The sequence below is a fragment of the Cinclus cinclus genome, chromosome 8 (assembly GCF_963662255.1).
Source record: "Cinclus cinclus chromosome 8, bCinCin1.1, whole genome shotgun sequence".
Taxonomy (NCBI): Eukaryota; Metazoa; Chordata; class Aves; order Passeriformes; family Cinclidae; genus Cinclus; species Cinclus cinclus.
The window spans coordinates 9,491,795-9,508,662 of NC_085053.1; the positions used below are offsets into that span (position 1 = coordinate 9,491,795).

Sequence of the window (16,868 nt, forward strand, 5' to 3'; positions counted from 1 at the left end):
TGCCTTCACATAGCAATTTTTATAACACACAGGTTTCTAGTAAAGAGCTGGAACAATCATAGTTAATATTAAATCATTTCTTCTTGAACTTTGTAGCATTTTATTACCAAGATTATAGGTAGTAATCACATTTTATTAGGGCATTCACTGATTCTGAAAGTTATGTGCATTTACTTCTAAAATCACATTGGCTGTTACGTGCTGCTTTTTGACAGCAGCCTTGCACAGGAGGTTTCCCACTGTTAGCAGCAACCCATCTGGAGAGTCCAAATCCTTCCCTACCTATATAATGATTTGGAAACCATGCATGGTTTAAAAAATAGTCTCTGGAGTGCACTTGTCTTATAAAACTTTGATTTGGGGTGATTTGTACCACTATAGCATAAGAAAATGGAGTAACAACTCAAACTATATGTCTGCAATGACTTGTGAGTGATCTCCTAACTGCATTTGAAAGAAAGTTCAACCATTCCTTGAACCTATGTGCTTCAGGCTGAACTGTTCAGACAGATGTTTAATCACTTCATATTCACTAGGAAATAGCTATTCAATGGCCGTAGAATTTAAAAGTGGCACTATGAGATGAATGCTTCATGTTATTCCATATTTGCATTCCCTCTTAGAAGCATAAGTAAAAATAATTCAGCTGAATCCAGCACAGTTTTATCACATAAATTTCAATTATTGTGGTTTTTTTTAATCATTAGATACCCTTTTAAATTTTTAGTAGCAGAAACTCCCAAAGCTGCAGTGGCAAGTTGATGTAAATGAGCAGAGATGAAAAAGGATTCTCCAGCTTCTGAGAAAAGGAGGTGTAAACTGGGTAAAAGGTGAGCGCATTGTTTAACTGAATCGGCAGCAATAATTATAAGGAAAATATTTAACTAAGTAAGTACAACACAAAAAAACCATGACCCTGACATTTTTAACAGGTAATTCATCAAGTGTCAGGCTGAAAATAACCTCTTCAGAAGAAAAAACGCAATAAATCTGCAGTTGTTGGTTACAGTGCGAAATATTGTGAAACGCTTTCCTAAAAGAAAGACTCAGTGTGGTATTGATAAGATTAAGGTGAATTTCAGCAAAGCATACACATTATTCTTCATTTTACTGTTTGGCAATTTCAGTGTTGTTCTTCAGAGAAAACAAAAGTTTATAATGATTAACGTTCTTTGCTGTGGGAAGCATACACTCTACAACAATACTACTTTTGTGTCACACTAACCTTCCTCATCTATAACATCAGCACAAATAGTTTTTCAGATGAGTAACCAGCATTTCTGAGATAAGTCCTCCCTTTAACTATAATTGATAAGGTGTGATTGTGTATTTCAGTGTCAATAGAGGCCTCTACCAGACTTACAAACCTCCACTGAATCCCATACCAACAGCTCAGGGCCCAGCTGAGGGGAAGCCAGGGTTTAGCAGGCAGATGTGACACTACCATTCCAACTTTTTTCCCCTGCCAAGAAATAGTGTGTCACCACAGTGCTCAGGGTTAGACTTTTCCTCTTCAAATTGAGAATCCATTTCCTCCACTCCTGGAAATACTCTATGTGGCTTGCATTATATTGGCAAGATAAATTATGCAAACTAATAGATGCATCTAAATGTGTTCTCATGCATGCCTGTTTTCCAGCCCTTGTTAGTGGAAAACCCATAAAAAAATTATTTAAAGTCACCTTATAAGTGCAGCTGGCAGTCTAGGAACTCAGACATGCCACCAGAGAATTCTGTGTTCAAACCTGTATTCAGACACTTGACAGAATCAAGTTCACTGTGCAGATGAACAATATCACACCTGTACTGTTGTCAACCACCATTCTCTGCTTCTCTAACAAATAGTACTTGCTTCTTCTCTGCCCCAGCAGCATCACTTGCAGTCACACAAACCCTTTAAGTCTGCATCTCATCCTCCTCATCTTTGAGGTTTTACCCACTATCCAGCTCCCCTTTTGTGTTCTCCCACAACCTTCTCTCCTTTAAAACAGCCTCCCAAGCACTCCTTTTGCTTCCCTTGTCATTTAAGGGCAGTTTTACATGTGTGATGTTTTACTCATTTCATACTTGTAACATTCCTCTTTCATGCCATCCTGCCTGCTGGAAATTATCTCCTCCTACTTCTGAGTCACACACCTTTCATTACCTTTTCCCACATCTTTCTTCAAAAGCCATTTTTTCAGCAACAATTTCCAGTTATACTGTCCCCCAATGGTGTGTCTTAATCTGAATGCCAGTGGCCAGAGAGGGCCTAAATTTAACCATCTGGGCACAATATTCACCCACACTTTTGCTTGAGGCTCAATAGCTGTCATATGGGCATTTCATTTGACAACCTGCTTAGGTAAGACCCATGTTACATTATGCTCGTGTCAGTGTTCTGTTATGGCAGGAGCAGCTGCAGATTTGGGGAATGTTCCTGCAGCAGGCAGGTGTGGGCCACATGATGCTTAAGTTTTATTTATAAGCATTCCTAGTAGTTAGGACAACAGGAGCTTTTTTTTTTTTTTGTTAAAACATTGATAATACTCTTAAAGATCTCCACAAACCCGAAAAGACCCTCAAAATTTTGCCAGCAGTAAAAGCTTGTGAGCTTGTTTTAATTCACTGTATATCACAACTGAAAATGTTGATTATGTACTAGACCTAAGTATCTAGGTGACAGAATCTTACGTTTTCTCCCGCTTACACTGTTAATGGCAAAGCAGCCTTCTCCAGCTTTGGAGGCAGAAGACTGAAGTCCACAAGAGGATTTTCCTGCAGAGGACCTTCCTCTTCAGAATGAAACTTGAGTCTCTGCCTTCAGGATCAGTTTCAGGCACATTCAGTTTAAGGCACCTAATTGTTTTGGTCCAAGGATTATTTTCTTATTTTGACAGACAACGTGCTTCTGCAACTCATTTATCAGCATACCACGGAAACATAATGGTGTTTGTGTTCTGGCTGCACTTACAAATGTCATAAACTTTACCAGCTCCTTCTAACATAACAAGGGGTGCATTACTGGTTTTGTTCAGTGTGATCTAAAAGCTTTTCCTCATCTACATATCTTTCAGAAGTAGGCTGGAGCTGGTCATTTGTCCTACCTTTTAGTAATACACAATCCTCATTAAAGTCATGTTTATTTCTTTCCAGTGCAAACTGGGAGGCATCTGCTGCCCCACTATCTTTCTTAAAATGGCAAAAGCAGCTGGATCTAATAGTCTTCTGCAGGCAACACAGTGTTTGAGATGTTTATAGAGCTGGTTATGCTATCCATTTTATGGGCTTTCACTGGTTAAATTACAGTGAATTCAGAGGAGTAGATTTTGTGAACCACTAGCAGATGTTCGCTGTGCTAGTTTTGTGAGTCTTGTAAAACAGCAGGAACAGACTATATGCAAAACAATTTTTTGTGATTTTGCCATCTCGCACTGTTCTCACAGCACTGACTTGGTAATGATAGGATAAAGCTTGGGAGGTAAGCTTTGATTGTGGACTAGCTGCTGTTGGGATCTTCAAAAAGCCAGACCTATAAAATGTGGTTTGTTTTCAAAAGCCTGTGGCTGAGACATCTGGCTTACACTGGAAATATATAGTACAGTAAAGTACCTCTTATTCAGGTATTAGGAGTTATGACATGGATGTTGAAGGTTTAAGCTCACTCAAAATTTGTTTTCTTCAGATGTAAACTGTGATAGCTTTGTGTGAAATGGTAATTTCAATTACATTATCATGTTAGCATGATGTTTTTGATATTCGTGATTTTCTTCAACCCCTTTTTGTTCAGAGGAGAAAATGATCAAAGAATAGCTTCACATAAAATGCAAGAGTAACAGAATCTGTGAATTCCAAATATTTTTTTCAAATAACTAATTTAAACCTGGCTGAAGTGCATCAATGTGACCTCTCTTGAGCCAAAAAATCACTTGGTTGAAATAGTTTTGGAGTCAAATACATATCGTGGGCAGAGGAAGAGATTTTTAATACCAAATCAGCCTTGCTCTGTATCCGTGTGGGAAAACATGAACAGCTGCACACAGCCTCTTGTGCCTTTGAAAGGTGAAGGGAAGTTAAGACAAATGGAAGAAGCAAAGATTTCAGTGTTTCAGATATTAAAGTCTGAGCTATGTGGGAAGTGACTGGAAAGAGGGAGACAATAGTAGGTAACTTTCACAGATGACATTACAAAAATCTGTTAATAAGAAATGTTACATCCTTCTCTACTACATAACTAGAAAACCAGCCTGAAAAAATAAAGTTCATTAGGTCGTATTTGATAAAACTTGAAAACATCTGCTTCATTATCTAATTCAGCTCATGCAGGATTACTCCTTGCAGTGTGGTTTCCTATGTATGACAAAATCTAGTTCTAAAGCAATTTAAACTAGATTCATAGCATTTATAGCATTTTTAATCTGCTCAGCAATTGCTATCTATGCAGACTCTTAGAGTCCTTTCAATTACATAGGTGATGTTACCATTCTGAATTATAGAAAGGCTAATGTATGTACCTCTCAGCTCATTCGGGACACCCATTTATAGTCAGACTTGCTTTAAAAAATAAATCAGGAAGCTCAGTAAGAATAGGTTCACAGGCTATTGATGCTTACCATGATTTAATTTCATAGTTTACCTTCCACTGATTTGTGATTTTTTTTTTTTTACATTTCCATAGAAATCCTATTTTTTCCCTGTCTTTAAGTGAAGAAGACTGAATGCAATCCAGTTGCATTTAGAGTCAGTTTAGGGATAAATTTAATTGTCCTCTAAGACATAGATCCCAAATAACGTCAGAAAATCTTAATGTAGTTCCTTGTGCTGGATGCCCATTGTGTTCCTTCTGTTCCCAAATCCACTCAGGGATATGTGTCATTGCTCACCACTGACTTGTGCATTGCCCCTTCTTGCCCTACCAGTGACACCCAAAGCTGCTCAGTTTCTCTTCATTAAGAAGTGTTCTCTTTTCATAGAACCACAGCTATTTTTAGAGAGTTTTTAAAGCTATCTTCACTTTTTAATTTGCAAGGGACCTGTCTCTGACTTGGGCCTGTTGAAGCAATAATGCTTGTGAATTTGCAGATTCCTTATTATTTCCAGAAGCTAAGGTTCTAAGATGGGGAATGGGAGAAAGTTCACATCATCATTTCCTGCTCTTCTTGTTCGGGTAAAAAATAAAATCCCACAGCCATAAATATACAATTATTACTACTTTGCATAGCAATCCCATACTTCTGCTTTCCTAGAATCTAATCAAGAGTAAATATTGTATACATTTTACAGGTAAGGTTACAGCAGTGTTCTGTTTATTCAACTGCAAACAGCAATTTTGGGCATGAATAATTCTGGACAGTATCTCTGTTCTGATGTCAGCCAGCTGTGTGAAGGAGGACTGCCACCCTAGTGTGATGTCAGACTTACTCCCAGAGTGATGCCACCAATGTCTGTGCTTCCTTTACAGGTTGATGACCAAATGAAGTTGCTTCAGAACTGCTGGAGTGAACTCTTAATTCTAGATCACATTTACCGGCAAGTGGTACATGGGAAAGAAGGCTCCATCCTTCTGGTTACTGGACAACAAGTGAGTATGTGGTCTGAGAGAAATAGTCATGTCTTGTTTTTATAATAATTTTCAAAATATCAGGAGTTTAACTAGGTCAGAAGCATACTGTGCTCTCAGAGATCCTCCATAAGTACTGTAGGTAAAATCACTTGTGCACTCTGTTTCTAGTCTGCTGATTACAGATAGACCTAAAAAAGCAGATATAATCATAAGCACTTTGCTTTTCAAACACTTCAAACACTTTTCAAACACTGTAATTGAAAAGTAGCAGATGAGAAATGTTTCTCAAGAAGTAGTATTTGCTTGGGGCTAAAATGGTTTCTGACAACAGCACTCCCAAATCTAATGCTTTAGGTTTAAGCAAGTAGAGTTTTCTTCCCTTCAGAATTGTGATTTACTGAAAAGAAGCACTGTCTGGGTCAGAAATCTAGAGAACCTGCTGCTTGCTACCTCAGAAATACCTTGTTTTTAGAGACTTTTGCACATGTGTTAGAAACTGGGCGGCTGAGACATCTAATCACAGGAAAAGTATTCTGTCCATAGGTTATAAAAGCAAATACTGTCTCAGAAACTGTCTCAGGGTATGCACTCTGCAGTTTCTGCACAGCTATCCAGGGGTAATTTTCTTCATGTGTCAGATACATGGATGCCCCAAAATGCAACAGATAAAATGTAGTAAATATTAGGAAAACTGTGAGAAAACACAAAAGAAATAGAAAGTTTTGTCTCCATTATACTTTCCAAGGCACAGTGATCTTGACAGTAAAATCAGAACCTTGTTCCTAAGATTGTTATCCTGCTTTTAAAAGGAAAAAAAAAGAGTATCAAAGGAAAGCAAACTGTGCCTTTACATTATGTTTCTGACTTGAAGGGAAAACAAATGATGGCTCTTTGGTATTTAAGTAGCTACAAACTGAACTGCTACAATTTATACGCACCTGGGAAAGAGCCCCTTTTCCTGCACTCCACCAGTTGTGTCTGCATGTTGTGGAATCTGCTTACAGCTTTAGCTATAATTTTAAAGCTGCAGCCATTTCTTAACACTCAGAACAAATGTTTGGATTCTGATTCTGATTTTTATGTTTGCATTTATGATTAAGAGTCTACAGTAGAAGGGAGAAATGATTGACTTGTTCAAGAAAGGAATTGGGAAAACTCAAATTCTAGTTGTGGAACTGACTCCTGCACTTAAAGGAAAGTCATTAACCTATCTCAGATATCATTGTACTCCCTAATTATATTAGCAAAAGTTACTCTTCATTTATATTGGTGTTGTTGAGAAAATGACTTCTTCCTTTTCCATTTCATGCTCTGCAAGACAGACAATTTTACTGGAAATTATTTCATTTACCACAGGATGCTTGTTTATAAAGTCATAAGTATATTGACAGGTTTCCGTTCCTGAGAGAGCTGCTAAATTAGCGTCTCTTTTGTTATGTGATTAGCACTGTTTTAAAGGTACTGAGTGCCTAAGTCCCACTGAAATCATTAGAGGCATCTAACTACCCTTAAATTCTAGCCATTGTCCCCATTTTCTCACAGTAATAATTTTTACCTCATTAGCCACTTTTATCTTTTCTTGAAAATAAAAACCCCAGCTGTACATGATCTCATGGCAAAGCAGAGCATTTCTTCACTGTTGGACAACAGGTAGCAGGATGTTTATTAAATGTACTGCTTGCAAATCAGCAGCTGGACTGGGAAGCTGTGCATTTCCAGGCAGTCTCCAACTAGGTTAAAACCTGGCTATATTGGAATTATTGCATTCGTTTTTGCCTATGTTTGTAAACTAGTTTTAATACATCCTTCTTTAAATCCAAGTTTGCTTTCCTATGCCAAAATTTCTCATTTTGGAGTTGGTACAAGCACTCCCAGAGTGTCCCATCACCTTCTTCATTTTCCTCTTTGCACTTAGGCTGAGAGCAGGAGCAACATCACTACAACAGCAACAAGCACTCTACAGTCAGTCCTTTTCTCTTTTCACAGTTCCTAACAGCCACAGAACATACTCCCATGGATGTATCACAGATTCTCTTTGAGAAACAGGGAGACACTAGACCTGAATTACAGAGTGTCTGGCTGCTTTCTGAAATCTCCCTGGAATGCCCCTGTTTTGTCCCAGTTTCACTCAGCTCTGGCCCCACTGGATCCTCGGTGAAAAGCCAGATTGCTTCCAGGAGCAGGCGCCTTCCCCTGCTGGGCTGTGCATGGCACACGTTTCACACAAGGGCTGCTTGTAGTCGGGGTGTTGCAGCAGTGCCAGTGTTGTGCCACTGCATGACTTATATGCAATTTCTGCATCAAAAGCATTTACTTTAAACCAGCATCTTTTAAAACTCTTTTCATGGGTAAAATTCATTCCTTGAAGAAACTTTTTTATCTAGATGGACAAGGCTGGGTGAGCTAAGCAGAAGTTTTAAAATATCTGGAATTGCCACAGCTACAACTCTTAAAATCACAGCATAATCCAGGCTGGAAGGAATTTTAAGGAGTAACCAGTCCAACCCCCTCCTCAAACCAGCTTTCTCAGGGCTTTGTCCAGTCGGGTTTTGAAAACATCCATGTGCAGCCAGTAACACTGCCTGACAAACTCCATGGAGAGAAAGTTTTTCCTTAGTTCTCCTATGAACTTTTTTGTCCCCCAATTTACATCCAGTGCTCATCACTCTCCTCCTCCTTGAGCCCTGATGCAATGCACAGAGCCCAGGAGACCTTGTTAGGAAAGACTGAGGCAAAGGTGGCACTGAGAACCTCAGCCTGGTCTGTGCTTGCTGACACAAAGCCACTGCCTGAATACAGCTGCAGTCCCATGTTTTCCTGGTTTATCCCAGATTAGCAATTCGACTTCCTTGCAAATTTCAACTACAGCTGAACCCTTTTTTAACATTATCACTCCATGACAGTGGACGTGGACATGGATGGTACTTCTACATTACCCATCCTGAGCCATCCCTGGCTTCAGCTGCTGTGCACTGCTTTTGCACATCCCTGCTCAGCAATGAGTTGGTTTTTTAGACAAGTTGATCCAATACAGCTGTCTCTTTTCCTGTCAACATGGACCATTGACTCAGACTGCTGCACTCTTAGACACATCTGTTCAAATGTATTTATGAAAGGACAATTATGACTGTGTCTGTATCCTCTGTAAAAACTGTAAAATAATTCTAGGTAGCCACACTTCTAGATCAGGGCATTATGAGTCTTTGCTAGTGCACCATTCCTGCATACTTTCTGATTACTCTCCTAATCCTTTCAGTTCCCACAGAAGAGACAGGGAAAAACCCTGCCACCATTTCATAAAAATTAGTTGATTAAGGTGTGGAAAGCACTCTGACACTTCTGATGAAAAGTGCTGTAGATGTTTTTATTTCTGCTACCAACAAAGCACTATGAGTGAAATTACAGTCAATCATCTGGCTTTCAAAGATAATAACTTTAAACTGAGGACCTGAGCTAGACTGCCAACTTTATTACCTGAGAGATCAAGCTTATTGTCGCAAGTTAACAAATTTAAGACCTGAGAAGCCTCACTCCTTACTTTCCTTAATATATCCCTCCATAAAAGCTACTCATAAACACAGTCCTTTTTACAAATCACCATCAAGATGGAAGCTGTAAGCAGGGAACTTGCCATCACTTAATTAGAGCATACCTGCTCTCTCCGCTTAGACTGCACAGCCTCTGTTCCTCAGACACAAAAGCCAAACTTTATCCAGGTCCCCAGGGCAGTAACACTGTCAGTTCTGTACTAGGTATCTAAAATGGGCTAGTAGTTAGAAGAGCACTTGATAATTTTCAAACACACTGGCTTAAAACCCATTACTTTAGGGCATTCCTATCACATTTCCATATATCTGCATTTCCCTCAAGCCACCGGCTTATAGGTTTTACTCAGTGTCAATCCACTGTTCCCACTTTGATGGGGAAAAAGTGCAGTCAGCAGCAAACTAGTAAGCTTTGGCCCTTGTACAAAAAGAGACTGTGTTTTATTTTATTTTGTTATTTATTTGGGGTTTCATAAATGAAGCTCTTTTGTGTGTATGTGTTTCAAGAAAGCACTTTTTTCAGATCATTACAATTCCTCAGCAGTTCCTCAGAAACAAGTTCTTCCCTGTGCTGCACACTTCATTTTCTGCACTAAGTACTGCCCCTCAGCAGTAGCAATTACCATTTCAAAAGGAAATAAAGTAGCACAAATGCATTTTACAACTCTCAAAATTTCATAATAGAAAACAGCTAAGGAGTGATTTGCAATGTGGTGGTTAATTGTAAATCATTGCCAATATGCTCTCTACATGCTGAGTTTCGTAGGCTTGCCATGTGGCATGTAATTTTAACAGACCATTTCTAATTATAGAGTTTTAATTCTTCCAACCTGAGCACTTTCCTCATGTATCTTCTACATGAGCAATACGCTGCCAGCTTCCAAGACCAGCACACATAAAGTAGATGCTAGAGCTCTGCACAGAATACTGTTGTTTGTGCTTTTTCCTGCAGCCATCAATGCACAATATGTGAATTGTAGCCTCACCTGCTCCTTTTGTTCATACCTACACTCCACTCATTGTTGCCAAATATTCCCTCTGCTGAGTTTGGCCAAAGCCTTTCCAATTAAAAAGGCCATCCAAAAATATGTTTAAATCTCAGATTTTTTTTAAGATTGTTGAAACTATTGATTTAACTAAAGTCATCACACAAATGCATATTTACACCTGGGTTTGTATTCTAAAGCATAGCACCAGAGAAAGAGTACAAGATGGTGATGGTCTCAAGAAAGATCACCCTTGCAGAAGTATCACTGAAGTACAAAAGTACAAAAGTGTTAGAGGAGTGACTGCAAAGGACATCCAGGAGCCACAGGTATAGAAAGCTCATGGATATCTAGTGGAAACCTATTACTTTTTATGTTTTTGGAAATTAGTATCTTTTTCCCATTAGATTTGTATTGCAGTCAGTGAGGCTTCATAGTTGTAGTGGGCACAACAGAGGTATTGGCATTTGAGGGCCAAATCTAGAAGTCCTTACATCAGAAAATAAACACAGGATTTGATTCAAGGTAGATACAAATGAGGTCAAGCAATCATTATTTCACTATGCAGTATAGTGTTTGCTTTTTAGCACAGTTACTCTGCACAAATTAAGGTTGTGTTAGTTGTTAAAAGGAACCTCATGTCTTATGAAGATATGAAGATATTATGCTGGCTGTTCCTTGGGGATGAACTAGATGTGCTCAGTTAAACTGGGTAAAACAAATCAAAACTCAGTTATAACCATGAAGTGCCCTGAATTCGGGTTTATCCAAATATTTGTTATATATTTTGAGCCTTTCAAGTAGCTATGGACATACCTATGAACAACCTGATCCCAATTCATATGTCTGGCAGCATTTTTTCAAGCCTGTTAGTCCTCCAAACCAGTCCCATGCTAGTGAACTAATCTGTCAGCATAAACTCATGTAAAATCCTGCAGAAGATTGTAAGCTTGCCCAGCATGAAAGACAAGTTGTTCAGAAACTCAGTTAGAAGAAAGCACCACATGAGTCTGTCCCAGCTACCTGTTGGAGTAGTGATAGTGATGGGATCCAAGGTGAGCACATCCAGGCCTTGCTGGGAAAGGATTTTAAACAATAGAGCAGAAATTTGTGTAAAATAAGAGGGTCTTGGGGGAAATGAACTTACATGGTTGAAAGTTCCTGAAGAAGCAGTCTGAGCTAGCACAGCCTTGTGAGATGCTACCCAGACATTCACCAAAAAAATTTACGGTGATTCTCTGTCTTCTGATGAACTTTACTGAATATCAAACTCAGCAGTGATTTAATATAATTTCATACCAACATATATATATATATTAAAAAAACCCCCACTAAAGTACATTGTAACACTTTGGTAAAAAAAATGGATTCTAAGTACGCTGCAGTAGTTTGGAGTGTTACTATTTGCATATTATAGTCAATTATCAAGCACCATAACATGGTCCTAGGGGAAAGGGCCACTGGCAACTTAATTCATTATCTTCTATTATTGCGTCTCACATTAAAATGACAAGCATCTTATGCTGTGTGAATCAACACAATTTTAATTAATATATCCAAATCTGATAACCAGCAGATACAAGTATATCTGTGGGCTTGTCCATTCTGAAACCTCCTCAATTTTTGTATGTTGCCAACTCTTGAAAGTTTTTTCCATATTTATTTGCTTAGAAATTTAACAGAAATGTTGTTTTAAATGAAAGAATTATATGAAAAGCTCAAAATGAGTTTAATAACCACTGCAGTTTCCACTGAAACCTGTATCTCAGGATACAGGGGGAAGGCTGCAATAGCAAAAGAGCTTGTTTGCTATGTACTGAATGCATGCTTCTCAGATGAGACTCATCTGCCCACTGAGCATCCACTCGAGCAGGGTCAGGACTCAGAGACCCAGGGCAGGTCAGTGTGGGCCAGCCCAGGCTTTCAGAGCTGTTTGTAGCCAAGGAAGGGGTGCAGGGGGAGCAGCTCCCCAGCAGCCAGAGGTGCTGGCCAGGGCTGCACCCCGTAGAGCAGGAGGAGCAGGACGCTGCCTTTGCTACACCTGGGCACCCACCGCCTCTGCCTTCAGACCCCAAAGTCACAGTAGTCTAATCTACTAAATCCAACATGAAATCAATCTTTTATCATCTTGAACTGCCTTAGTCTGCTAGATTACACTGAATAGAGCCACAGCAGGGGCTTTATTCCTTCCTTGTGCAATTCCTGTCTGGCTGAAAGGAATGGCATTCAGGGATAGTAAGTACCTGGCAATGCCATCAACAAGTAAAATCCCTCTAATCGTATTCTGGAGACTATTTCAAGCTTGCTGAAGCATTGAAAGGGATGGTGCAGTTCCACACAATATTTCCCCATGATACTATATTTTTATTCTAGAAATCAAGCACTCCTTAATTTTAGAAGAAAAAAGGAACTTAATTACACCAGTGAGTGTTGCTCTGTTTTGTGAGCATAGAGAGAAGCGAATACCAGAAGCCATCAACTGATCCCACCAGAAAAATTACTATCTGAGCCCAGTAAAACCAGGGATTTGTCTTCATGAAACATCATTTGCAAAACAAAAAAAGCACAGGTGCTCCCTTTATTTTTGGCCTTCAGCCACAGCAGTTATTTAGCCCAAGGTACAGGAGGAATTGACACTTCTGTTTGTGTAGCCATAACTTCAGCCCATTGTTTTACTTCCAAATTAGGTTATTTGGAAGCTCTGTCAAAGCTGCTGTTTTCAAAAATGCCAGACAACATCCTCAACATCAAAATCAATGTAAAATGTAATAGTATTAATTGGGATGCAAAAATAATTTAGTCATGGATTTGATTTGACTAGATGAAATCAATATACAATATGAAGTAAAATGTACAATACAAAGTAAATGCTAAGACTTCACTATTAAATTAAGCATTTTGCACAACCATCCAAGTTGGTTTAATATTTGTCTTTTTAAAGTGCTTTTAATCATGAATTGGAAGGTAAAAGAATTAATACACATTTTAGTATCAATTTCTGCATAAAGGACCAAGCAAGCAGAACAGTGTAGTCTTAATGTGACCACTTTTTCAGAACAGACATTAACTGAGGCTTTTTCATGCACAGTTGCTTTTGTATAAACTGATTGACACCTTTGGGGGTCGTCTTTCCACTGACTCATAATTTTGCTCACTCTTGAAAAAAAGCCTTCTGCACACCTACTATTCTCTAGTTAAAGCTGAAAATTCAACTCATCATATTTACACAATTAAAAAAAAAATCCATTCTGCGTTGTTTTTAATTGCAAATCCTACTCAAGGGACCAATTCTCCTGCTTAGGAGGCAGCCCTGTGCCTTCTACTAGAGAACCAACTGCAGTCAATTATGGTAATGAAATGTCAATAAATATAAAAATTTAATACAGCCTGTTCCTGGTGAGTGGCAGATGAGGACTTGCCTCCCAGACAAATTTGCTGGTGCTGCAAATATTAAATGCACCTGAAAGAGGAGCAGGTTGCCTGAGAGCTCTCCAGTAGAGGGATGCTGGGAGATCCAGGCATCTACTGGGTTTTTCCATTATGCCATAATCGCTGCACTAAGGCCACTGATATTCTTGACATTCAGACATCTTAACTTCTTATTATGAAGTGAGTAGCATATTTTCCCCACAAACTGGAAGCTCAGTAAGGGATTTTGAGCTTTTTTTTCCCCCCTCTTAACAATTACAAAAGAGAAATTAAGTTATGAAATTTCATACTTATATGTGACCAGTTTCTCAATACAAAGTAGTTGAACCATGTCACTACATTAAACTGAACTTCAAGTAAAAATTATTTGAGGAATGTTACTTTATTTTTTGTATTATTTAAGTGTATATACATAAAGAAATATGCATAAATGCATCTGTAGAAAGAGTGATAAATAAGAGATGAACTAGAAAGTAGTTTTTGAAAGATGGATAGGCTGGGGTTTCCAAAGATCAGATTGTAGTTTTGCCACAGATTTCTTTGGCCCTGAGTAAGCAATTGAATGTCATTATTTCAAGTTTCCCCAGGTGTAAAAGAGAGCAATAAAACCTACCTCACAGGATACTTCAGCACAACCCATTGATCTAATTCAAGCACTGAACTCAACTCTAACTGCTCCAACACTACCAAGTACTGTTATTCTTAACCTTCATTCAAAAACGTAACCTCATTTTTCTTGTGCAGTTGCGTCCAGTCAGTTTATAGGGAGCAATAAGACTACATATAAATGAAATCTCTTATTAGAAGTCAGTAACTTGTTGGTTATATTAAGCCCATTACCAGGAAAACTTAGTTTCTTTTAGTCATCTTTCTATCTTTCCTTGCTGAAATTTTGTCACGTTAAAAGTATTTCAAGGTTTTGGGGTTTTTTCCCCCTTGTTTTACTGCTGTTGATACTTGAGCAAAATCAATTCAATACTTTTAAAACAAAATAATTTTAAAAACCCCACAGATTTTAAGGGATCAGAGCCTGGAAAAACAAAATTTTGCAGTATTGGTTTGTTTCCTGTGGTGATACCTCTCCATTCTTTATTAACTACTTTATTGTGGGAAACTTTAGAGATGGGCTGAGAGCACTGACACCATTAAACAAATGACTAACCCAAAGAGAGCACTTGCCATTGTGCTTAGTCTCCATTTACAGCCAGACTTCTCTTAGATGAAGTACAATTAGCAATTTCCCTGTTGTTCTGCAAGCTCCCACAAGAGAAAGGTGTTGGTAATACCAGAGCATTTTGGAAATGTGTCGCAGACCCATTTAGTCCAGTTGGCCAGGAGTGGTTCTTTGGGGAGCAAGCAGCACGCCGGGCCATTTCCAAGGGACAGTGGCACTTGCAGGGGATGTGGTGGCCTCTGGTGAAAAGTGGACTGAGCACTGAATCTGAAGCTTCTGATCAGGTCACCCCAGACCTGATACAGTAGTTTCACCCTGCTCCACACCAAGCCATAGCCCTGTCCTGGAGCCAGCCCTCGCTTCACCTTCCCATCACAGCATTCCCACAGGCTGTGCCCTTCCCCACTGGTCACCATCCTGTGACAAAGCAGGCACACCTTCACAGTGGCTGGGGCAGGCTCCTGCATGGCAACGTCCCCACAATGGGACCGGCATCAGCCAGAACAGTTTCAGCATGCTGGGCTCGGGGAGATTGCCCAAGGGTCAAGGATCATCCAAGGATGAGTCAGCAATGGCAGGCCTGAAGTATCCCGTGCTTGTGGACGTCCCCTTTTTTAGTAAGTGAATTAACTCCAGCTTTCCATTGGATGTCTGCGTACAAGGGAAGCTCCCAGGCAGGTCAGCCTGCCCCAAGAGCAAGGGGCAGCATGGCCAGGGCAGCAGAGTCCAGAGCAGCACTACTTGTGTCCCTAGCCCGGGGGAAGGAGCTCTGTGCACTGCAGTCACTGCTGGGACAGTGCTGGGCTGTCACACCTGCCACCCCTCCTTCCCATGCAGGACAGCACTTGCCAGAACAAGGGAGTTCCAATCAACTCCAACAAATACAGAGATTTTGTGTAGCTGAGGAGAGCAGCAACCACCCACACAATACCTCTGTTTCCTGTGGGAATACACCAACATTTCTGAGCCTGAATAGATGTTTCTGGCCAAGCTCTGAACACAGGAGTGTTTCCCATGAACATTGTTCTGTCCTTCTGGAGCAATACAGCCAGGGTAGGCACAAGCTCACTCCATCAGTCATTCTTTGCAGGATCATAGGATTAAAATGAGGAGACACTAAATGAACAAAACAACTGAGATGTGGACAGCTACCAGTGTCACAAGCAGCTCTCATATTTAAAGCAGCTACAAAAGCTAATACAGACAAGCCAGCACTCACAGTGATGTCACATACCATTAAGATATAGGGTTTAATGCTATTTTCAATGTATACCACTGCGTTAAAATTGCTTTGCATATAAAATCATCTTGATAGCATCATTAAATTAAATTGTATATTATTGCTTGAAACTTCCTAAAGTGTGGGCGTGACAACCAGATAGGAATACAATTCTCTTTTGCAGGTTGATTATTCCATAATAGCATCCCAAGCTGGAGCCACCCTCAACAATCTTATGAGCCATGCACAAGAACTGGTAGCAAAGCTTCGTTCGCTGCAGTTTGACCTACGAGAATTTGTCTGTCTCAAATTCCTGGTGCTGTTTAGTTTAGGTAGGTAAACTCTCATCTTCATAAATATTGTTTTTTCTAAAATGAAATGAAATTAAATGAAAAATATTTTGCTTTTCTTCAATTTTTCGTGAAACACATGATTTTGAAATATGTTTAATGAGGTTCACAGTTATCTGAGGGTAATTTTTAAATTCTCAGTTGCAGGGAAATTATGTGTAAGGATTAAAAGTGTGTTTCCATGAAAATTACTCCTAAAACCTACGGAATTTAATTTAATGGAGTATTATAAACCTTCTGTATTTTGGTATGTGAACTCAATTTTCCAGAACAAGGACAAAATTCTATTAGACAGGCTGGAGAAAAGTGGAAAATACAGATTGCCATGTTCTTCTATGATACTGAATACAGTTATGTAAAGCATATGGAATGGGGATATGGTTGAAATTTCTCTCTTATTCAAAGGCATCTGTGGTAAGTATAAACAATCTTCTTTACATATGATGGCTGTCACACTGTAACCCATAAATCAGGAATGTATCTCATAGTTTTTTAAAAGTGAAAGGAACTCCTAAAGTGCAAATTAATGATAATAGCTTTAGGACAGACCTGGGTAGGAAATAACCTTTACAGGGAAGATTGTTTTGTACTAGTGGAGAGGACAGAATGGGAAAGATACCTAT

At 39.2% G+C, this 16,868-nt stretch overlaps 1 protein-coding gene across 1 annotated transcript in view; it reads left to right on the forward strand.

The window, feature by feature from the left end:
* The window catches only part of NR5A2 (nuclear receptor subfamily 5 group A member 2), an 85,192-nt gene that overhangs the window by 44,309 nt on the left and 24,015 nt on the right, over positions 1-16,868 (forward strand). The window contains exons 6-7 of the mRNA XM_062497457.1: positions 5,441-5,560; positions 16,080-16,227. Coding sequence (XP_062353441.1) covers positions 5,441-5,560; positions 16,080-16,227 — 268 coding nt within the window. The remainder of the gene's footprint in view (positions 1-5,440; positions 5,561-16,079; positions 16,228-16,868) is intronic.